This window comes from Eutrigla gurnardus (genome assembly GCF_963514095.1).
Source record: "Eutrigla gurnardus genome assembly, chromosome: 8".
Taxonomy (NCBI): Eukaryota; Metazoa; Chordata; class Actinopteri; order Perciformes; family Triglidae; genus Eutrigla; species Eutrigla gurnardus.
In genome coordinates this window covers 18,405,590-18,429,174 of record NC_139922.1, presented here as the reverse complement: position 1 = coordinate 18,429,174, position 23,585 = coordinate 18,405,590, and the positions used below count along the sequence as shown (strand labels likewise).

Genomic DNA, 23,585 nt, shown 5'->3' with positions numbered 1-23,585 from the left:
CACTGTTTGTCTGTCTGATGTTGCCCACAACATCACATCATTATGGAAGATTTTGCTTTTCTGTGTGCAGTCATGTGCAGAATTCAGTTTTAATATGAAGGAAACTGCCATCTCTTTTTAATAACATCTCCACTTTTTTACATTTTTCTTTAGATGGTGTTCTGTAGATGGTGGTCAAGATGACTATCAATGCTCATCTTTAATGATCAGTTTGTTAGTAAATTAAAAACACAAGAACGTGAACACAGAAACGTGAGTGCAAGAACAATATACTGTCAGTATTGACCATTATATCCAATTCCTCGTCAAGCCTGTGTTACTCTCTAAACAGTCATTGATATGCTTGATACAGCTGGCTGCCTAAGAGGCTACATTATTGATGAGAGAGAAAATACACACTGGAAAAGCTGATGTCTCATAAACGAACTGAGGTGGTTTGAAATGAACACCAGCTATTCAAAGCCCAAAGAAGAGGTAACATCTTCTGTGACAAATTCAGAAATGCTAACATCAAATACAACTCTCTATTTATTCAGACCTAAGAACACTAGATTAGGATATTAGGAAATTGTATTGAACCCCTTTCTCCATCATTTCTGGCAATGTTAAGATCACCACCATTTATCATTATCATCATCATTGTCATCGATAACTGCTGAAACATGAAACACCCACAGCAAAACAGCCATTGAGTGCTGATACATGAATTCCAGTCAGTCATTCTCACCATGTTCAGTTAATCTTCTTTAATAGGGTATGAGAGGACATCTGGAACATGAAACCATCAGGGTGTGGTGATTAGTGGCCACCTACCATATGTATGCAACCCTTCTGGCTTCATGTTTCACAAATATCCGATATCACCATTAAAAAAATAGTTTCAAAATCCTTGTGAGATCGAATAATTAATTGAAATATGTGATCATATGTCGTGGTTTAACTTTATATTTACAATAGAAATTCTTAATAACTTTATATTTTGGATTCAGTGATGAATGATAATCAATATTTGTTATTTTTCGGCTTAGATTACAATAAACTAATATAATAAAATATCTATAACATGATATAAAACAAGAAAACCAGAGCATTATAAACTTTGTTTGAAATGCTGTCTATTATTGTTTATGTGCCCACACGACCAATTCATAATGTATTCTTATTGGACAAGCGTTCCGTGCCGTACAGCTGATTGGTTGCGGACCACGCCTGTCATTTATCTAACCACGCCCCCACGGCCAGCGACTTCCGCTTCGGTGTCAGTCCAAGGCTACTAACTGCCAGCTCATATCTCTGGACTTGTCAAAACATTCACCCTGTACACACCGCCGAGGTAAGACGAGAGCCATTCTACTGCTCGGTCTCTTCTTGTGTTTTCAAGGCTGAAAATCTAGCGTTGTATGCCTTTTTCCCTTTATACAAGGAAGGTTGCTAACTGTGCTTGTTAGCTACCCCTTTAGCCCGCCCGCTAACGTCAATGCTAGCTGTCAAAATGCTCCCTGACGTGCTGTCAGCGTTGGAGCTGTCAGTTTGGTGTATGTTGCTAAGGAACATAAGTCATCATATGCTATTAATTTACCTTTTAATCGTTTACATTTGTTGGCCTCGGTTAATTAAGTTTAGATTTGTCAAGCTAGGTTATAATCGTACGTGCTAATGTTAGCAAGCAAACAGTTCACGATAGCATAGCATCTGGGATGGGTTATCCTCGCCACTACTGTAGCGAATTGGACATCGTTAAGTTGTCAGTGAAGATGCATTCACGAGACACAGCTTGCCAGTTGAACGATATATAGATATTTAACTACAGTTCATCACCGGGCCTTTTCTAAACTATTAGCAAACAGTACAGAAGTTGTCTAGTATTGTAGTAGTGCTCCTGTGAGTTCAAATCAAATCAAATGTGAAATGGGAGGGAGATATGTTAAGCTCCCAAAAGAGTAAAGGAAGAAAGTGTTTGTAAAAACCAGCCAGATTCCCTTGTGTAAGAAATGTTGCCAGGGTCACCAGCAGCACTTATCTCAGGCAAGGCATACATTGAAGTCGGATGCTATCGCGTTTAATTGCCTCAGCAAACAGTGGGAATGTTCCCCTGCCAGTTTGGCTTCTGTCTATATCACCATTTAGATCCAACTCACAGGAGAGACTAAACAAAGCATTGTCTTTTTAATGACGGTGTACTGGAGGTCATTGACACCGAGGTTTGCACTGACACAACAGTGCGTTTGTCTGCTCTCCCTGGTAGACATATCCCTCAGAGACAGAGCTTGTATTGCTGCATCAACTGAATTGTGATGGCGACTATGCCAGGAAAGATTAGATTTATTGGCCCAGAGGGATTTATTTTTCTTCTCACAGCCAATACACAGAAACATACATGTGTACACATAAGACCTCAAATCTGATCAGATACCAATCCTCTTGTTCAGTACAGTATATTGAAAATATTTTGACTATCACTTGCAGACCTTGCATTGCAATAATGGACAAACAATAACAGACAAATGTTTAGGTACTGGCATAAGGAACTGATACTGAGCTTTCGAGACACTTCATCTAGTCAATATTAATAGGAAATTGATTATCTTTTGTTGCTTAATCAGTAACAGTTGTTGCCAGAGTGACAATACGTTGAATGTTGTGATTATATTCACTGCTGCAAACTCATCTCTTCATATTTTTGTCACATTTATAAATTAAAACGCAACAAAATTATTTTCAAATCAAGCAGTTGACTGATCTTTTGAAACAAAAGTAGTTTTTGTTGTAGCTCCTATAACAAGAAGGCAGGTCATTTGTTTGTGACTTTTTTTCCCTGAAGGCAGACATCTGCTGATTGTATTGCCACATTACAGGAGACACCAGGACACTCTCTATGGAATTACAGCTGTTGTCATTTTGTTATTTGTCTTGACTTCCTCCCAGAGGTGCCTTAGTTAGCTCCTTAGGTAGTTGCTATGGCGACGGTCTCCATTTGACAGACTGCCTTCTACCCTGCAGAACAGCAGAGTGAGGCAGTTTAGAAGGGAGATTTCTGGTTTTGTTTATTTAGTGTGTGGCTAGCTAGTTAAGTGTTATTTCACCTTTAAGAGAGATTTCAATCATGCAATGAATGCTTTCTTTAGTTCCCTGGTTAAATTTAAAAGGAACAGGAAAGAGATTTTGCAAGGCATGTCCCAAAAGCCAGGTGTCAACACAGTTAAGACATATTGCAGTAACGGCCGGACCAACACGCACCAAAGCAGATGCAACATTAGTAGAAACTACTTGAGCTGTTGTTGTTTTTGGATTTGAAATTTGTTTTTGTGGTTTTTCAGAAAACATTAGATTTTAGAATTTTCTAGTATGCATCCTACTACCTGTGTAAAGTGTTTAATGTAAAAGGCACTAACCATATTTAAACATTTGCGGCTCAATTTGTGTGTGCGTGTGCCTTTATATCTGCGGTATGTTGTCACATGGGGATAAGGCAAAGTTTGAGCCAACACTAGTCCAGGCAACCATCCAGGCAACAGAGAAACAATACTGTATTTATAATTTATGATAAAGCAGGATAACGGGTAGGAGCCTCTCTGAGAGACAGCCTTTGTATTGTTTTACTCAGCTTTGTTTGGCTCATGGTCATAGTGAGTACATGCTGGTCAGCAGGGACAAACTGAGAAGAACCTGTCTGCCATTTTATCAGCTTACTGTCCTTGTCCTTACTGTGAAACAATTTACAGAAGAATCCAGCTAAACCTGATTTTCCCAGCTGAACCAGCTCAACATCCAGCATGAACAATGTTGCCACAAAATGTTCTTTTTTTTTTCAGCTAGGAGTGTCACAGTGTTTGTGTTTAAGGGTGGACACATGTTTTGAGGCAAGATGCTCAGCAGGCTATCTATCTATAAACCTGTGTGAAAGTAAGACTCATCCTAGCAGGTTTTACTTCCGAGCAGGTATTTGGAATGTGCTGACTCACATACTGTGTGTGTGTGTGCGTGTGTGTGTGTGTGTCAGTGTTTTGTAACCAAAGGGTTCATTAGAGGTGCAAATCTTTTCGATTCAACTGCTAATCACTTGTCAACGGTTTGAATGGACAACGATTTTCGATGCATATATATTGCATTTCTATATTGCTGCTGTTTGTTTTGTGTATACAGCTGCAGCTGACAATACTTTAAGGATTCAACCTCTTTGTGCACCAGTATGTGATTTAAGCTGATTGGGTAGAGTACGTTGCTGTGGTACCTTTGAGTTTGCTGAGCAGTCGTTAATGTAGCCAGCGGTGCAAGTCCTCCCTCTGCAGACCACGATACATGTTGTCGACGTTAGCACTTGCAAATCGCTCTTCACCGACGACGTTAGTCTTGTGATTGAGGTCATATGAAATTTAATTTGGTTGTAATATAATAATAGTCGTTTGTAGCCTACTGACATTTAAACTGTCCTTTTGGAAATGGTCTTGTGATATCTGTTTCCATTTTACTTCCCTCAGGCAGCAAAGATGTCTCCTACCTCTAGACTATGTTTTAAAGGGGAAGCAACAAATAAGGGCTGACATTTATTGTTACAATGCTTTGATACAGTATGATTCAGCTGTTTGGTTTTCTGCCTTTTAGCGTTTTTTTTTTACCCACATTGTCAAAATGAAAACAACAGTAAATTGGACATAAACGAACTCCAAAGCTTGGTTCATTTTTAAAATGTTCCCTTTTGATTGAATTTTCCTCGCATCAGTTTTTTGTGCTTTTGGACTTCAGTCATGATTCATGGCTTAACCAGGGCGCCCTCATTTGGCCCTTTTGACAAAATACTTCCAAGAACTTAGCAACCTCCAGATCTTAACTGTATTATATCAGGATAACGAGAGTCACAATATAACAATCAGCAAATTAAGCTTCTCTTCTCTCTTTTTTTTAGCTCACTCGTTATTTCTCTTTTTACTGTTTTTCAGGCCAATAAAGAGGTCCGATAAACATCATTAACATTACAAGAAATCCATGTCCAAATATTGTTAGTAGTGACAACCAGTGTTTGTTGCAATGAGATTGTATGCTAGTTGTTGCATCATAAAGTCCTAAATCGGGAGCAGAACATGTAGTGGTAATTAACAGGCTCCCGGCAAAAAAAACAAACAAACAATCAATCTACAGTGGAAAATTATCAATTGTCCGTCAATTGTCAGCCGCTGGTCTGGCCAGGCAGGATTCTGTTCGGATGAGACACAAGCTAGTTGAACTTCACCAATCCTTCATTTGTTTCAGGCAACTTGAATTGATTTCCCTTTCTACATGGGATGTGCTTCCAATTTACTCAAAAGTTGTTCTTTTTGTTATGGGTTACATTAAAGCTTGTTATACTTTAGTTTTTTCCCTAAGGTTTATCTTATCGTGTGCTTCAGAGAGTTTGTGAGTGTTGGTGTATGTTTCTTAGTCTGGAGAGGTGTGTCACCTATTGAGGTAGGTGTGTGTGTGGGACGTGTGTTTGTGTGTGACGTTTGTTTGCATCACTGGGCTCCGTCTCGCATGTCAACAGCTCTCTTCCTCTGTCTCCAGTCCTCTGTCTTTATGTTGCTGTTGCTTTAGATGCTTTTATTGTCTCTCGGAGGACAGCAGAGACAGACGTTGCTAGGCTAGTGTCCATGCACTGGACTAATGGACGATTCCGAATGGAACAGACACACCGGTAGGTTCGTCTTTAAGGTTTCAAATTATTGGCAGTGAGGTTATTTACCATTGGAAAGCTTGACAATTGGGCTGGGAGGCTTTGGATTTGGAATGCTAACATGCTAATACAGTTATCTGATTATCTGGACCAACAGTAGGCTATCACTTTAAATAGCTTTGACAAATGGTTGGTAGCTTCTAATGTTTGTCTCTTCAAATGAATGGTCCACTTGTGTAAGTTGATTTTTTTTTTTTATAATAGGGAACTTTACTCATCTCCTAAATATGTGGAAGTTAAACGCCCACTCTTTTTTTTGTGTGGGATATTTCCGATGACAAAGCATACTCGATAAATATGATATAGTTACTATCACCAAAGTGAGACTGCATTCACCGTCTCCTTTACAAGACGTAATCTCTACAGCCATCATGTAAGTGAGTAAAAAGAGTCTTAGATTGAGGTTACTTGGGTTACGATGTTGTGTTGATGTTGTGTACCGGATACTGCTGCTTCCAAGCTCTCTCTCTCTCTCTCTCTCTCTCTCTCTCTCTCTCTCTCTCTCTCTCTCTCTCCCCCTCCCCCTCTCTCTCTCTCTCTCTCTCTCTCTCTCTCTCTCTCTCTCTCTCTCTCTCTCTCTCTCTCTCTCTCTCTCTCTCTCTCTCTGTGTGTGTGTGTGTGTGTGTGTGTGTGTGTGTGTGTGTCTGTGTGTCTGTGTGTCTGTGTGTCTGTGCAATGGCTGTCATTGTTGCGTAACGGCTGACGGGCGTCTGGAACACAGTGTGCGTGTGTGTTTATCAGCACAATTATAGAGTAGAAAAGTCAGTTGTTTAACAACATAATATTACCAAAATGGATAAAAGTATACACAAACAAGTTTTAGTGTGTACAAATAAGAATGTCCTGTCCTTTTTTCATTTGTAGTTGTTGATGCTGGTATGAGAAAACATTTGCTCTACAGAAAATGGGTGTAATTTAGATTCTTGAGAATGAGATTAAGATTTTAGCAAGATTCATCCCCAGATAATGCACAGATTCAGTTCCTGTTTCTTTTCAGACATGCAAACCTATTTATTGTGCAACAAGTCCTCCAACTCATACGACCACAGTTGTCGTTGGTCCATGCACTCGAATACGACCTATGGGAGCGTATTGCGGTGAGTCTGTTATTGTGGCCTCCACGATGAGTGTTCCTCCTCAACCGTCCTCCAGAAACAATCCAAGGAGCAGAATCTGTTTCACATCTGGGAAATAACAACCTGAGGGTTTTAGTTCAACCAGTGCTTACTTATGCATACTTTTGCTCCAGTGCCGTCACATTGCACATATTCTGTGACAGCAACTGCATGCTCATTATCTGCAAAACCTGATGCTCCCTGTTGCTTAATACAAAGTAAGTGTTGTGTGGTGACTCCCAGGCGTGTTTTTGGCTCATAAGCGGAAGCAGTATGCTATGAGATTATGTTTAATCTAACTTTAATGCCGTCTGTTTGAGAGATTCCCATGTAGAGTATTGGTGAATTGTCACCAGTAAAAATGTTGGAGGAATTCCTGCAAGATGCATTTCAATTTATTTTTGTTGTTGTTTTAATGACATGAGAACTTGTAAGTTAGTCTATTTCATCAAACCAATAATCCAATAATACTGAGTCTTAGTGAGCAGTTTGACTACAGCTGGTGCCTGTAAGGCATGCAAATAAGATTTGCAGCCATGTTTGCTTCAGTCACAGACATACAGGTAGGCGTAGCTTTAGATATACCGTAGTCATACACTGCCAGGTGTTAGATTTTATGAACTGTTTTTTTTGCCTTTACCTTTAGTGACAAGGAGTCTGCACATCCTCACCTCCATTTTTGTAGGCTCAGTAGCTGCTACAGAAGGATCTAAAGAGGTTTACTTGTGCAGGCAAAAGGTCCTGATAGGAAACACCAGTTTAAATGTCAAACTATCTGAAAAATAGTAGAATATCATTACTATGTGGAGAAAAACATTCAGGCAATTGTTTCCCGTTCATTGTTGTTTGCAGATCATGGGTAAAACATTATCCTCTGATTCCGAGACACGTTTCAAACACATGAAAAGTTAAACTGTGTAATTTCCTCTGATCTGTCTTTAAAAATGCACTGCTGAACTTGTACCTTTCCACAGTAAATACCAGACTTTGTTAGGGTATTATCTTATTTGGTTACTAAAACAAACCCCTATAGATGTGATGGGAGGAGCCTGGCAACCACAACAAAGATCCAAGATTGGATTTGGAAAAATGTAATACCAGCTTGTCATCCATTCTGTCCACCTTATCTATCGTGTAGGACGAGGCGAGAGTTCATTTGTGTGCTGAAGGCGTGACTGTTCGTGGGTAAGGTGAAACCCTTCCACTGCAGGAAAACGGAGTGAGAGGAAGGGAAAGAGAGAACAAGAGGTTTCCCCCCCAGATTCTGTGTTTCACCTTCAGAAATTAATACTTGTATGGAAGGATTAGCCTCTTGTGGGATTTCAGTACACTACAGGTATGTATGATTTTGTGATCATTCACTATATCCTTTTAGGAATAAAGTCAATAATCAGTAGAGGACCAAGTGCAGATGACATTGCCTAAATTAAGATTGATGAACCTGTGTTTCTATTGCTACATGACATGTGTATAATGTGCTAGACTTCATTCGGAAACAATTAAGGACCTGAAAGGTATTAATAATCATGTCTTATAATGACCACTGTAAACACACTGAGCAATGTTTGATAATTAGTTTGGACTCGGAAATAAGAGAGGAGCCAAAAAACAATAAAAATTTAGTCAAAGATAGGAATATGGACTCAACAAACCATATTATTCAGGTTTTGTCATTTAGTTTAGGCTACTTTGAAGTGGTCAAACTCTTTATCAGTGTAAAAAAGAAAACAAAAAAGTCCTTGTGAACGTATACACAGTCTTAATTGGCACAGTCAAAAAAAACTTGAAGAATAAAAATAATTAAGAATAACAGCACTGAAGTTATGTCAGACTGGAGGAGCTGGGGATTGAACCGCTGATTATGTGATAAGAGCCACAGCTACTCACAAAGAATACGCCCAACTTCTCAATGCATCAGTGTTTAATAAAGAACTCGAAACATAGGTACAGACGAATTCCACAACAATTTCATGTCCAGCATAAGTCCCGATGTTTGGATAAAATACATAAAAGTACTGGATTAGGTTCTAGTGTGCGTTACAAGAAGACCCTTGCTGTGTGATTGTGTGTAGCCTTCTGCTGAGCCTCTCCTATTAATGATGAGTCAAAGTGTAAGTCAACATTTGTTGTGTTTGCCATGTGGGCTGTGTCTTTGTGAGGAAAATGTTTCATGCAAATGTGATGGACATACTGGGGAGATTTCTATACGGCAGAACACTGATCTGCGCAGCAAAACATTCCCTTTCAAAAGCTATTTTAAAGTGACTAACTGACTACTTAATATCCTGATTGACCTGTTCATGTCACGTCATCCCGTACCTGATGGTCAACCTGTCTTCTTTACTCATTGCCATTCAGCAGGATGAGAGGGCTGTAAACAATTTGTCCTCCAAGCGACTTTTTCTGGTGGTCATTTTGAACCTGCTGTTACTGCCCTGATTGTCAGATGATGCCGGTTGGTGTTATAATGATCCGAAAAAAGATTTGAAGATGAATGGCTGTTGGGGTCTTGAGTGAGAACAGACCGTAACAAAGAGCCAGCATGCCAGTGGTGACCCGATTATATAACTGCTGGACTAGAAAACTCTCTGTTTGCACTCAGTGGGCCATGATGGACAAGACTGTCTCTCAGCCAGACTAAGCAGATTTTCAGCTGGTAGCCCAGATAGCTGGGAATGACCCTTTTTTTTGTCATCTGAAAACTTGCAGTAAAATAACACTCGAGGTTAAATAGTTGTAGCTTTCTTTAGCCTTTACAATACTGCTGAGTAGACGGACTTGATTTGTGCAAAAATATGGTTTTCTGTCACATGCCTATGAGTCATTCCAGGTTCATTGGGAAAAATAGACTCTTGGTTTACAGAAACAAAATACTTATGTGTTTTTTCCTTTTGTCTCGACAGGTCTTTAATTTGCTTCTCTCAGCAAAGCCAAAGAAACACACCGCAGAAGTCACATCAGCTGTTCATGTGCTGTCAGTGGCTCTGATTCACTCTCCTGGTGTCTCTCTTCTGTGGTCAAATCATCTTCCATCTGCTGGCACCATATTAAGTTTTGGACTACCCCTAGCTGTCAACTGAATATTGTGCCGTTGCCGTGGTGACACTCCAAAGGGACCTTGGTGGACAGGTTTCCCTCCAGACGAACTCTGAGGGATCGCCATCAAAAGGAACATGTGCTAGAAGTTGTACATCTGTCCTAAACGACTGGTCGGCTTTGTCTCTGGAAGATGAACAATGAGGATGAGTTCTACGACGCCGTCACAGGTGGGAGTGTGTGGTTTTGGGAGGTTAGGTTGGAGCAGTTTGTGGTGTCTTTTCTGTGCTAGTTCCAAAATAGAAAGTTCGTCCTCAAATCACTAATGCTGTTTATTCTTGATGTTGATTCGATGAGCCTTAACAGTCTTTGTTTATAATTTCACAAACCAATCAAACACAGTGTGTGTGGATTGCGGCACCGTTTTCGTGGCAATATGCTGTCAGTCCTGATTAGATAGGTGATCGGTGTTTTATTTTGTCTCCATCATAGAAGCATAATACCATCCAGTGGAACCTAAGCTGCCTTAGTCTGATGATCAGTTCAATAATTCAGAGGTCTACTTATTTTACCCAACAGAGGCAGAGAAGGGATGGAGTGGGTTTATCAGTCGGGAAAAAACGGAATCAGCCCTTAACACTATTTTTATGATAGTCTGTCTCGAGGCAGTTAAATGAATCCTGACTTATAGTTATGATTAACTGATTTTAGATGTCTGCTACTGGGGAGAGATAAGACAAATGATCATCCAAGTCGACCCCCATGGATTCATAGACTGTAATACACGTTGCCATGCTTGCCACAAAGGGCCTGATATCCATACATTAGCTAATTAACAAATGAGTTTGCTGAAAACATATCTAGAGTTGGCTTGACTCACAAGGGTGTTGTACATTCAGGTTTTTTTGGTCTCTCCAGTGTCATTGTGACATTTAACTTTGAGAGGTTTAGCTTGATTAGCTTGTATTATTTATAAGCTGTGAGCAGCACCAGGTGGCTTCAAGTGTGGCCTTATTATCTAGGATAATAATTTATCCTAGACAATTTAATTTAATTATAACTGTCAATACTTTCCTTGGTGGTTTTGTGTTTTTCAGAGTTATATGATATTTATCCTCAAATTCTACCAGTTCTTAAAAGTTCCAAGTCTGACGTTGAGTTGCAGAAACGAGACTAAATTCTTATCACTTTATCACAGAGATCTGCTGCTAGGTCACTTCATGGCAGCTACAGAGACTTGTAAGATGTTGTCAAATTACTCTTTATATGGACATTAGCTTCTATTATAAATACATACATGGAGATTTGCAGCAAATGGCACATTTTTCAAATTTAAATTTAGTATGTTTTTCATATTTTGGGACAGATATGAATAAAACAATTGCACATAGTGACGGGCTGTCTGATGGGCTGAATATCCTGTTCCTCTTACCGCATTATATATACATGAGAAGGGCCTTTGCAATACATTTCAAATGGCTTACCTGATGTGGTAAGAATACACACCTGGTACCTTCAATATAATGCTGACAGCTGAGTAGGCGTGTTTACTAAATGATTAACAATTCAGTCTATTTTAAGCCGTTGTTAAGGCCTCACCTCGAGTTCATCACAACTCCACCCTGCAGCACTTAATACTCACATACCTTGTTCGTGTTGTGGCTACCACGCAGCTATCAATCAACACTTCTTCCCATAAACAGTTACTGCTAACGCCCCTTCCATCACATGCAGGTTTACTGTTATTGTCAGGCCAAGTAATGAAGTTTATTATTTTCTTTTTTCTTTTACAACAAATAGTAAAGAAGTAGGCTGACCACAACAAATGAAAAGATTTAAACCCCACACTGTGAAAACTCACCAGTCCAGTGTAGGCATGTCCGTTGGCTGGTGTGGTTTTGCAGTGAGGAAAAACTTTTTCACAAAACAGTTTCACAGCATAATGTTGCTCTATTTTGTTGTTGTGTTTTTTGCTTTTTTCAGTTTTGTCTCTTAATTCTTGTTCACAAGGTCATTCTCTTGAATTTAGAAAATATTTTTCAGCTATATGGAGCATTTTATTGGATTTTCCATCATTTTTATTGCAGCTATTGCATATATTAAAACAAGGTGCCATGGTTTCATATATTTTGCTGTTTAGCCTGGCATATGTTGTATCCTGAAACTGGAATCTTGACCGTGAATTTAAATAAAATACACAGTACACTGTAAATGGTTATAGGCGATCATTAAAATTTGCCAGTCAGACACGGGCCAGAAGTTCCTGATGCAAATCAGCACGCAGATGTATTTTGTTTCGGCATTAAACGATCACAGACAATACAATATTCATATTTGACCCAAAACAGCTGCCAGCAAAATCCTAAAGCCCAATGTGTCTCTGTGTATTTGACTTTCTATGTCTTTTACTGTTTGTTTTTTTTTTACACTGATGAAGGAGCAGGTACAAGGGAGGAGGATTTGTCGTAACTGTCACCTCATGTCACATTTTTCTGTCCCGCAGGCCTGGATTCGGACGAGTCGTATGAAGGGGTGTCGGAGGCCAGCTTCAAAGATGCGCTGGTGTTTAACAGCAGCAGTCAGAAGAACAACGGGTCGGTGCCACAGGAGAACGGCATCAAGAAACACAGGTACTGCTGCATTCCTGCAGCACATTCCAGCCGCAGTTTGTATTTGTATGTTGATCCCTGCGTGATGTCTCGTCCAGAAACTATGTGACACCTCCCACTGAAACCAGAGCGTTGGGCAGGGTCAGACCTCTTACTGACTGGAGTTTGTTTGTGACCATGAACCCTGCTGCCATTTTGACATGAAACATAATTTGAAGTGACAAACACCCAAAAAACAATGAGTCAATTAACTTAAGAGGCATCTTTGTTACAGTACATGTTCATCTTAACCCCGTTGCTAGGTATGACGCAGTGACATGAAGAGGTGCGATTGGTTGATCCAAACAAGAAAAATAAAATGCATTCTTATTGATAATGCTCATGGAACGGACGGTGAAATAGGCTTAATCATTGAATACTTGTATACACTATTTTATGTAATGAATACATTGTAAGCCATAGGCATACGTCAAGAGTAGCCTACATTTATTGATAGTTATATTTATTTGCTTGGGAGACGTGAGCGGATCTCTGATGAGATCGACCCCAAACATTAACCTGCACAATCTAATTGGTAGCGTTTCATTAACTATGAATATTCTCATATCTCTTTGTATTTCCTCTTCTTTGTGTGCCTCTTAGGATGCTTTGTGAATAACTTTTAACTGCATTTGTCTTTCATTCTTGTCTGAAAGGGGAAGCTAGAAAAAACAACATGTTCTGAGGAGAGTGGGAAGCTTAATGAATACAGGCCCAGGACCTTAATTCCTAGACTCCGTGACTGAGTGTGGTGTGATTTTCTAGATGTGGAATATGATCATGTCTCTACAGAAGTTAACATAAAAGGAAACAAGAGAAAAAGATAGGATGTTTTTCCTTTGTTTGTTTTCTGTGACTTAAAGCCTGCTGTCAGCATTATTTTTGTCAGCCACTCTGATACTTTGTGTTTTCACTTAAAGCAAGTCCGTCTTTGTTTTGTTTTTTAGGACGTCATTACCCGCGCCCATGTTTTCTAGAAACACTATCAGTGTCTGGAGCATCCTGAAGAAATGCATTGGTCTGGTAAGGATCAGCCGTGTTTCAACCTCAGTCTGTCGATGTGGCATCAATTTACCCTTTCCAATTGCAGAAATTCAAATGATTCCTGATATTAATCTGTGAGTCAGGGTCAAAAATCTAAAATGCAGACTTCATGTTGTGCTTTTCACAGGAACTCTCTAAGATCACGATGCCCATCGCCTTCAACGAGCCTCTGAGCTTCCTGCAGAGAATCACAGAATACATGGAGCACACTTACCTCATCAACAGAGCCTGCTCGCTGCCCGACTCCTTACAACGCATGCAGGTCAGACACACACACACTCTCACGCCATCTACATCATCTGTAACTTTCTTTTCTTTTTGAATGTTGTCATTTTTGTGCTGTATGCATGTTATGATATTCTTTTATGGGCACTGACTCTTGCTGATAAAAACAAGAAAACAAAACAAATGAGTGTATTTCGGTTGCTCATTTAATCACAATCAGTGGATGCAAACAGTAAATTAAAGAAATACATGGGCGATGTAGATTTTGTCACACACTCACGTACAGGATCTGTAACTCATTTGTCTTCAGGCAGTAGCTGCTTTCGCTGTGTCAGCAGTTGCGTCTCAGTGGGACAGAACTGGGAAACCCTTCAACCCGCTGCTGGGAGAGACCTACGAACTCATCAGGTAAACACACACACACACACACACACACACACACACACTGCTCTATTTATGGTCATCCAGTTTACAGTCCGTGTATTTATTCTCCGTCTTCTCCGCTGCCTTCTACAGAGAGGACCAGGGTTTCCGGCTGGTTTCGGAGCAGGTATCCCATCATCCCCCAGTCAGTGCCTTCCATGCAGAGAGTCTGGTCGGGGACTTCGTCTTCCATGGTTCCATCTACCCCAAACTCAAGTTCTGGGGCAAGAGTGTTGAGGCTGAGCCTAAAGGGACCATCACACTAGAGCTACTCAAGTAAGTCCCAAAGACTGTGTGTTCATATCAGTTTCCTGATCCAAAACAGTTCTCTTTTCTTTCCTCTCCTCGATGTTCTGCCTCCATCTTTTTCTTTCATCCCCTCTATCATTCTCTCATCACTCCTCCTTCCTCTTTTCTCCTCTCCTCCAGGCACAATGAGGCGTACACATGGAGTAACCCTATGTGCTGTGTACACAATATCATCCTGGGCAAACTGTGGATCGAGCAGTACGGCACCGTGGAAATCATCAACCACAGGTAAACCAGACACGGGAGATGTTGTCCGTGATTGCATGCATTCATTTTACTTTCCTAGCGTTTATCACATAGCATAGCATGTCTACTCTTTGTGGATCCATTAATCCTTTATTAATCCAGGGAAGCTCTGCAATGCTTGCATTGTCCTTATTTCCTTCACACTCAGTCAGGAGATCACAGTCTTGCACAATTTAAGCTTTATTGTTGCTTCTGGATTCTGACAACATGAATTTATCCCTTTTTTTATTTACTGGTTTTATTGCGTCATCTTTATGGTCAAGGACTTTGAAACAAAGCTATGAAGGAGGTGCTGACCGGGTCTTCTTCTCTCCCCTTTTTCCTGCAGCACTGGAGACAAGTGTGTGTTGAATTTCAAGCCCTGTGGGATGTTCGGCAAAGAGCTGCACAAAGTGGAGGGGTACATCCAGGATAAGAGGTGAGAGTTTACTCTTCTACTGCCATGTCGCCTACAATATTCATATTTGACTATTTTACAGCATGAGAAGGTCAGAAAGTTGATAAAACTAATCTGGTGCTTCCTTTCCCTTCTCTCATTGTTCCTCTTCTTCCTCGTCACCTCCTCTCCCTTCTTCTTCTTCTCTTACGGCTTCTGCTTTCTTTCTCTTGTGTGTTCATCCTCTCGTTTTCTCATCTCGACCCTCTTCCTCCCCCCTACTTCCTCTTCTCCCTCCGGTGTTCTGTTTTTCTTTCCGTGCAGTAAAAAGAAGCACTGTGTCATCTATGGGAAGTGGACCGAGTGCATGTGGAGCGTCGACCCTCAGGCCTACGAGGCCCACAAGAAGTCGGAGAGGAGGGGGGACAACAGGAAGCACAAAAATGTGAGGGCAAGTTTTCAAATCTGTGAATTGACGTCTGTTATTTCTTCAATCTTAAACTGTTGTTTGTATTATTTTTCAATGTTGTATCGTTCGGTTACGTTAAGTGATGGAAACCTCTCTCTCTTTGTCTGCTGTTTTTTTTATTTTTTATTTCAAGGAGGAGCAGGAGGGGGCGGAGAACGACGACGCAGACGACATGCCTGACGTCCAGGAGACGGTTTCTGTTGTACCAGGAAGCACTCTGCTGTGGAGGATAGACTCCAGACCAGCACACTCTTCTGTGGTACGAAAATAAAAACACACACACAATGTCATAGAACGCCAAAACAACTGGAGTCACAAACATGCAAACCAGAAAACAGTATATTTCATATCAAATAAACGTTCACATTTCTCTCAAGACTACACTTTCAAACTCATACATCTTCCTCCCCCAGATGTACAACTTCACCAACTTCACGATGTCTCTCAATGAGCTGGAGCCGGGCATGGAGGCCACGTTGGCCCCCACCGACTGTCGCTTCAGGCCTGACATCAGGGCCATGGAGAATGGCAACATGGGTAACTCAATTTAAAAGCCCATTATTGGTGTTAAATGGAGTTCTTTTCGCCTGCGCATGCAGCGACTTGTTTGGCAGCCGTGCCCTGCAGAAACCTGAAAAGACCAAAGTATAATCGGGAGTTACAGCTGACTGATGGTGCAGATTATTCTCTCTAAACCTCCTTTCCTGTCGGACTTCATCACTGCTGCCGAATTATCTGATTGGATACAAGGAATAGACAGTAATACGACAATGCTGCCACCTGCTGGGTGTCTTTGTCACCGTCTCAGGTCACCTGGTTGATTTTAAGTGAGTGATCCATAAAGAAAGAGTGTTGTTTTTGTTGTAGATGAGGCCAGTCGGGAGAAGGAGAGACTGGAGGAGAAACAGAGAGCTTCCAGAAAGGAGAGAGCCAAGAATGAGGAGGAGTGGTCTACTAGGTGGGAAACACACACACATATACTGACTGTCTGTGCCCCCATCATTCAATTCAACATCCAGATGATACAAACACAACAGGGTCAACATCGCCATCGTCTGCCAAGAGCTCGGTTTATGTGATGTGGAGATGATGCTGTTAAAGGAATATCAAAAAGCTTTATGCAAATGAATGTGTGATGACATAACCAATGTGAAAATGAGCATATGAGGTCATCTTTTTTTAGTGACCTTTGGAGTTGGTGGAGCTACTTTCTTTGCAACCCTGATGCCGGACACACTGCTTTTTGTTTTCCAGTTACCGTCCTCGCAAACTTATAGTAAAGAAGTTAAGGTTACTGATGGTTACCAGGGACAACAAAAGCGCTGTCCACTCTGTTTGTGCTGTTAAAGGAGCCTTCGATTTGCACAGTGGCAGACAGAATAGCACAGCGAACGCCAGGCTGACGTTTAAAAGAAAAAACAATGTTCACATAAAAATACACATCGATTTAACTGTCAAGCAATATAAATGAAATGTGAGATCAGAAACGTGATTTCACGAATGAAATGGTAAATAATAAAAACGATGCTTCAAAGTCAGAAAAAAAACTATTAAAATGTTGTCTTTGTATTAAATTTTTGTGATACATTAAGCAGGAAAGCTCTTCCGTTGTTAATGTTTGTTTGTGTCTCAGCTGGTTCCAGATGGGCACCAACCCGTACACCAGCTCCCAGGGCTGGCTTTACACCGGGGGCTACTTCAATAGGAGCTACCAAGACCTGCCCGACATCTACTGATGGCCCAGCCTTCATCCTCCTCCTCTGCAACCTGCAATGACCTGCCTGTCATGAAATGGAGAGAAATGTTAAGAATCCACGCACCCCATCTTCATCTCACTGCCTTCATCATCATCTTTAAACTGACACACCCAGCTCAGAATCCAGGCTCCCATCACGTCTCTCAAACAGCGACCTGCTCCATGTCAACGAGTCTTCGGGTCTACTCTTTTCATCTTCACTTCCAGGTGTCGTTCTCATCCTGTGTGATTACGTCACACGGCGACCAGCAATCGTTTCCCCATCTCTCTCTGCCCCCCCGGCAGCGTTTAGAGCACAAGAACCATTTTATTCCTGATCAAACGGCAGCGGCGGAGAGCCGGTACGACGAACTCACAGACCCAACCTGAATGTTTAACGACTTCGCAATCAAACTCTCTCCACCTGATAAGCCTCTGGAGGACGACATTTAAAACGTCACGTGTCATTAATGAGTAAATATGAATAAAAACGACATGAAGTAAAACATAACCGCTTTGGTGGATTTATGGACATGGACGGACACCCAGTCAACGGGGAAATCAGGGACGTGAATGCTCCTTTGACTGAAGATGAATCTTGAGGATGCTTTTTCCTTTTTTTTTTAAAACACTCACAAAAAATCGCCGATGTACTTTCTAAGGAACAAAACTATAAAGAAATAACGTTGATGCTAAATGCGAGAACAAGCTCATTACTCTTCATGTCTCATATCCCTAAAACATTTAGTATCCACTGTTCCCCTCTTAGCTTTCTACTAAAGGTTCATGTTTTTAAAAGAAGTCGACTACTAGAAAACGGAGGTTTCCTCGACAGCAGAGTGGAATGTGCACCTTGAGTGGAGAAAATAAACCCCATTATGTTCTCTTCAGGCCACTGTCGTCCCCACTTGGCTCGTAGCCGCTGTGTGTCTGTAAAAGTAGGAATGTACAGTATAGTTAACCGTCCCCAGTGAGTTTACAAACAGGCCCACAGTTTGATTGTTTCCATGCAGCTTGTTTAAATGTGCTGCTGCTAAATCGAGGCTGAGGTTTACTGAAGTGTAAAGCAGGAGCTCCAGTGTGAGAACACTTGGCTGTAATCTGATGGAGATGAGATTTAATCCATTATGACCTGCTCTTTCAGAACCATCCTGTCTGTTTCTTTTTTTATCCCCCTTAAATCTGATGGACAGTGAAGGTTCACATCTCTCGCACCACAACGCGTTTGACATTTATAGTGAGTAATTATTTCCCAGGTTAGACACAGCAGTGATGTAATCCCGTACAACACATTTGTCGCGTGAATCGAGCGTAGAAATATTTACAGACGTTTAAAGCAGTGTTGGCTGTGAGAACGAGAGCCTGGATGGAACCCTTGAGATTTACGTCATTATTATTAATCTCACTCACAGCGTGATTGAAAAGAAAACGTTATTCATGTCGGTCATATGTAAATTAACACTCAGCGTTCGATATTCTGCTGTCCGGCTGGATTGGATGTTAGAAAACGGGACGGATCACCTGCAAAGAAGATGCACAACACATCAGCCGTCTGGGTGTGTCGTCCTTTTCTTCTGATGCCGATTGCAAAACTTAACACAGAATGACGGCAAGTCAAGTTTTACTCTAAAAAGATCATAACAACCAAGTGAAACGATCTCTAATGAATGTTGAGCGAGGGGGAGACAGTCTGGATATCTAGTGTTTGTACAGAACTTCACTTTAAAATGCCTTCATCTGCTGCTTTGCTCTCGTTGAAGCAGATGCAAAAAGTCTAAGTTCGTGTGTGTTTCTGGTCCCTCTCGCCTGGATTTCACCCTCAACTCTTCACATTCCCTGCAGACCTGCTTGCACTGGTGAGATGAAAAATGGGAAACAATGAATGCATCCTTTTTAAATAACATTTTGGAGAAAGTGAGCTGCCACTTGTCATCTTCAGCAATCTTAATTTTGTTGCTCAACACTTCGTACGTCGTGTTCCCTGCAGTTTAAAGATCACGGTTTCATCAGTGCATTTAGCAGCTGTGACGTATTTCACAACAGCAACTATGCAATGTTTGCACCTCAACATGAACAGAAGCGACATGTCTGACCTGTTACTGTACTTTAGCTTTACACGCACACAAACACACAGCTTCAGTAGATGTTTTTTCCAAATATTGACTGCCTTCCTCGTTTAGCTTAACAAATATTTGGACATTGCTCGAATTTTGGGGACATCTTGGATCAACTAAATGTTGCATTCGTGTTTGTTTTTAGAAAAGTAATCATTTCTATGTCATGCTTTGTGCCTCCTTCATTCCCTTGTTATTACATTTTTTTTATTTATGTTTATTATTTATGATGTTTGAGGTTTAATGAAATAATTCTGTTGTCATTTTTTTCCTCTCTTGCTTATGTAGCTAATCCCAGCACCTCCTAATTTTGTCACTTAAACATGAGTCTGCTTAACGCCCCTGTGTGTTACTGTGGCCGTTCCATCTGTCTGTTTACCAGCCACTAACTGTGTGGCTGTTATTCAGCATCCATCACACAAACACTACTTGAGTAGAACTTTACACCGGCCAACTGCTGCAGAGTCAGTGAAGCCTAACGGGAACAAACTAGAAGAGTAATGTCAGCTGGTAAGATGGTCCAAGTGGCGAGTAAACATGTGGAGCGGTCACATGACTTGTCCTCCATCACTTAACTAGATCTGTGTTGCTTTCTTTGCGTGTCGGCTCTTTCTATAAAAAAAAATAAAAATCTCTCTCCTGTTGAGTTTGACCCTCCGTCTCTCGGACTGCAACATCACGGGGTTGTCGATTGTTTGATGTGTACAAGCGCTGCACAGAGCTAATGACAAGTGAAACGGCAAATTATTTTGTGCAATTGATTTATTTTTATAGTATTTAAACAGTTTTTTGGTGAGAACGTTGTACCAGATGTTTTATTTTGAGGTGGGTGGGGGGAATGTGAGGGGTCATATCCAATCTGTGGACAACTTGGTAGATTAATGAACAGGGGAATGTCTACTAATAAAATCCTAATTTCACTTTGTGACTCCTTCTTTTTTAGAATAAAATGTATCTGAAATCCTGAGCGGAAACACGATGAATATCTAGCAGCTGTCATTATGACGGCACTCTTCAATCTGACATCTAATTTGAGGAGATTATTAACATTAATGGTTCTTTATAATCACAGACGGTCATATTGTTCACATATTTAACCATGTGTGCTGGCCTATCCTCTTTCACTCAGAAATACGTTGCAGTACGGAAGCACTGCAATATGTGTTTAAGGATAAAAGGTTTAAAATGTTCATATTTAAAACATCTGATACTGGGGAAGTGACATAAAACCATCTTAAATTGACTCAGAAGTACAAAGAAGAAGTTGGTCTGATGTTCCAGAAGACCAGAGTCAGAATCTACAGCCTAACATGTCAAAGCAGGAAAAACACGGGCGTTATTATTATTAATAACATTAAAAATGACTGTTGAGATCAAGTGAGTCAGCATGCGCAATACCATCACCTGAAACTGAAGCAGCTAAATGGAATTCAGCCTTAGTTCTGTCATCAATGTCTACAAATGAATCATATTTATGCAGATATGTCTGGACCAACGTGATGGACCGACCCACAGGGAAGAAATGTTTCATTCTAAAGAAAGATAGTTCCAACAACCCCTGTTAAATGTCTGTTAGTGAGTGAAAAACAAGATATTTTCATAAGAGGCTTTGCAACTAAATCTTTATCTTTGTTGTGGAGCTATTGATCCTCCAGCAAAAGTGAGATTTCGGGCAATAAGTCAAGTTATGTGAGTGAATTTTCAAATATATTTGTCCTCAACACTTCCTGCAAAAATCTAAAAATGACATGTAATAAATTCAAAGAATGCATGACGTCATTGTAGAACATAAATTCAAATTAAATTAAAATCAAGATGCAGCCAAAATAAATAAATATATATGAGCTTACACAACAGATTTTTTTTCCTTTTTATTTATTTGTCTTTTATTTATTTTTCCTGATTGAAATGTATTGTAAGGTCATAATTTGTCATTCATCACATTACATGGCATGATGCACCAGGTCTACTACACCCATTTACAGGAGGAACACACGGAAACATACACAAGGTTTTACAAAGGGGAAACAGGAAGTTTAGCTCATTGCACTTACAACAGTGAATGGAACACTTTGTAATCATTTTTAGGCTCTTTTTCTATATTGTATTTTCACCCTCTTTTCTCCATTCAGTTGGGTTATTTTATGATTTTCTTTTTATATCTTTTTTCTTTACACATCTCCATCATCCAATTCGCCATCTCACCCTCTTCATCTCCATCTCCCCAAAAAATTACATCGAAGCCAGAATATTTCCCCCCCTTTTTTAGTTTTTGATGTTATCTCATTTTACAAACACAACATGTATAGAAACTCTACACAGACCAATATGTTTTTTGTTGTTTTTTTTTTTTTTATATCCGAATACAACTTTTTAATGAGTCATAAACAGTCCGCACGAGCCAGCCACATACGTACACAATGCAACTTTTGTAATTTATTATTCAAATCTGCTCTTCTTTAGGTGGGTTTTTGTTGTTTTCGTACACACAAAGCACAAGTTTGGGCAGGGAGGTTCAGGCTTGCATACGCTCCAGCTTGTGTCGCTGTGTTGCGAAGGCCTCTCTCATGCCTGTGTGTGCACGTGTGTGTGCACGTGTGTGTGTGTGTGTGTGTTTGAGATTCACGCGTTGCACTGAACATGTCCTCCATGGCATTTACATGTTGTTGTTTGTTCAAAATGGACTCATCTGGTATTTACACTGGAAAAAGAGATGGCAGCCCGTGAGGTTCAAAAGGTCAAGAGAAGGGTGGGTGGGTTTAGGGTGGGTGGGATCAGGGATTAGGGTGGTGGGGAGATGTCCAGCTCATGCACTTGTAATTCCACTTTGATTCATTACAGGTGAAAGATGAATAAAACGCTCCCTGATGACTTTACTGTGATAGATGGACTTTTCCTATTTGATTCAGCATACTTGCTCTCATTTTTTTTTTATACCTATGAAACATTTACTTTTGTATATATATTTATATATTTATATATCTTTTGTGTGTGTGTGTGTGTGTGTGTTATAATCTTTCTCCGGTCTCTCTCTACGGCGACCGTCACTACGCTACGTACAGTACGAGCTCTGTTTGCTGCCTTTTTGGTTGAGAACACACAAACACACACAGTCCAGGTTTCCCAAAAGCATTTTCAGCTGCATTTTTTTTAACCCTTTGTTGCGCTACATTTAGTCACTTCTCCTATTCATGGCTGTAGGGTCTGAAAAAAATGCTTCATTCTGACACCAGATCAGTGGCACAAAAGGGTCAAAAATCACGCGCGACGTGTAAAAGCAACGTTATTGCTGAGACTCTTGATGTCGGATTCAAAGTCGAGTCAAGAGTTTGGAGATTTGACTCTCAAACTCATTAACAAGAGTTTTGCTCCACAGCATAATTTGAAATTAAATATCGATGAATTTCAGCTCTTAATATTTAGAAACATGTTTGCATTTTTCACTCATGTTTTTTTTTTTTGGGGGGGGGGAGACGCTACTAAACTAAAACTAAGTTTTTATTTGTTATTATTGTCTACATTTGTGCTTCAAACACCTCTGAAAACCAGGCTGTGGCTTGGTGATTTTGCCCGTTGGTGATTGCTGTGGTCTGACCTTGCCCCTCCAGGAAATAGACGGACACCATGCAGAGTATAGACAGAGACCACGACTGGCTAGAGGGCGGTAACAGGATGGCTTTCTTGACCAGTATTGTAGGATAAAAGCCCTTACTGCTATGCATATTTAAGTCACCTTCAGCGGCTGTATTCACACGGGAGCAAAAACAGGTTGTTGTTTTTTTTTACACATTTTAAACACAGATCTCGTTACTTATGTCTCCAAATATTTCTGAATCCCACTCGCGACAGCAGCCACGGGAAGATCACATCTGTGTCGCCAAGTGTTAAAAGTCTCCTTTATTGCGCCTGCATGAATGCACCCATCATGTTCTAACTATCCAACATCTCAGTTGTGATTCCACACTGAGCGTGTGCTTTCCTGAGGCAAATGTGATTTTAAGGAACATTTTATTCAACATTTTACTTTTCTTCCAAAAACATACGACACACAATAGAGGAAGTTGGTATTAATTTCGGGTAATTCTAAACTCTCTCTCATATTATTTGCTCTACTTGGACAATAATTTCCTGGTGACCT

General features: G+C 40.5%; 1 protein-coding gene across 3 annotated transcripts; it reads left to right on the top strand.

The window, feature by feature from the left end:
- The first annotated feature begins 1,241 nt into the window (after nt 1-1,241).
- On the top strand, nt 1,242-20,078 carry LOC311017458 (oxysterol-binding protein-related protein 2-like). Of its 3 annotated transcripts, none has more exons than XM_084015825.1 (14): nt 1,242-1,333; nt 9,726-10,088; nt 12,362-12,488; nt 13,454-13,529; nt 13,678-13,812; nt 14,086-14,183; nt 14,292-14,474; nt 14,628-14,735; nt 15,082-15,171; nt 15,454-15,574; nt 15,732-15,857; nt 16,012-16,135; nt 16,466-16,556; nt 17,232-20,078. In XM_084015825.1, the coding sequence occupies exons 2-14, from the start codon at nt 10,052-10,054 to the stop codon at nt 17,332-17,334; spliced, it is 1,419 nt and encodes a 472-aa protein (XP_083871951.1). In that variant the 5' UTR covers nt 1,242-1,333; nt 9,726-10,051; the 3' UTR covers nt 17,335-20,078. The 3 variants fall into 3 exon arrangements, with proteins under 3 accessions (XP_083871951.1, XP_083871952.1, XP_083871950.1); XM_084015826.1 differs by lacking the exon at nt 1,242-1,333 and adding an exon at nt 5,579-5,668; XM_084015824.1 differs by lacking the exon at nt 1,242-1,333 and adding an exon at nt 7,976-8,158.
- The last annotated feature ends 3,507 nt before the right edge of the window (nt 20,079-23,585 follow it).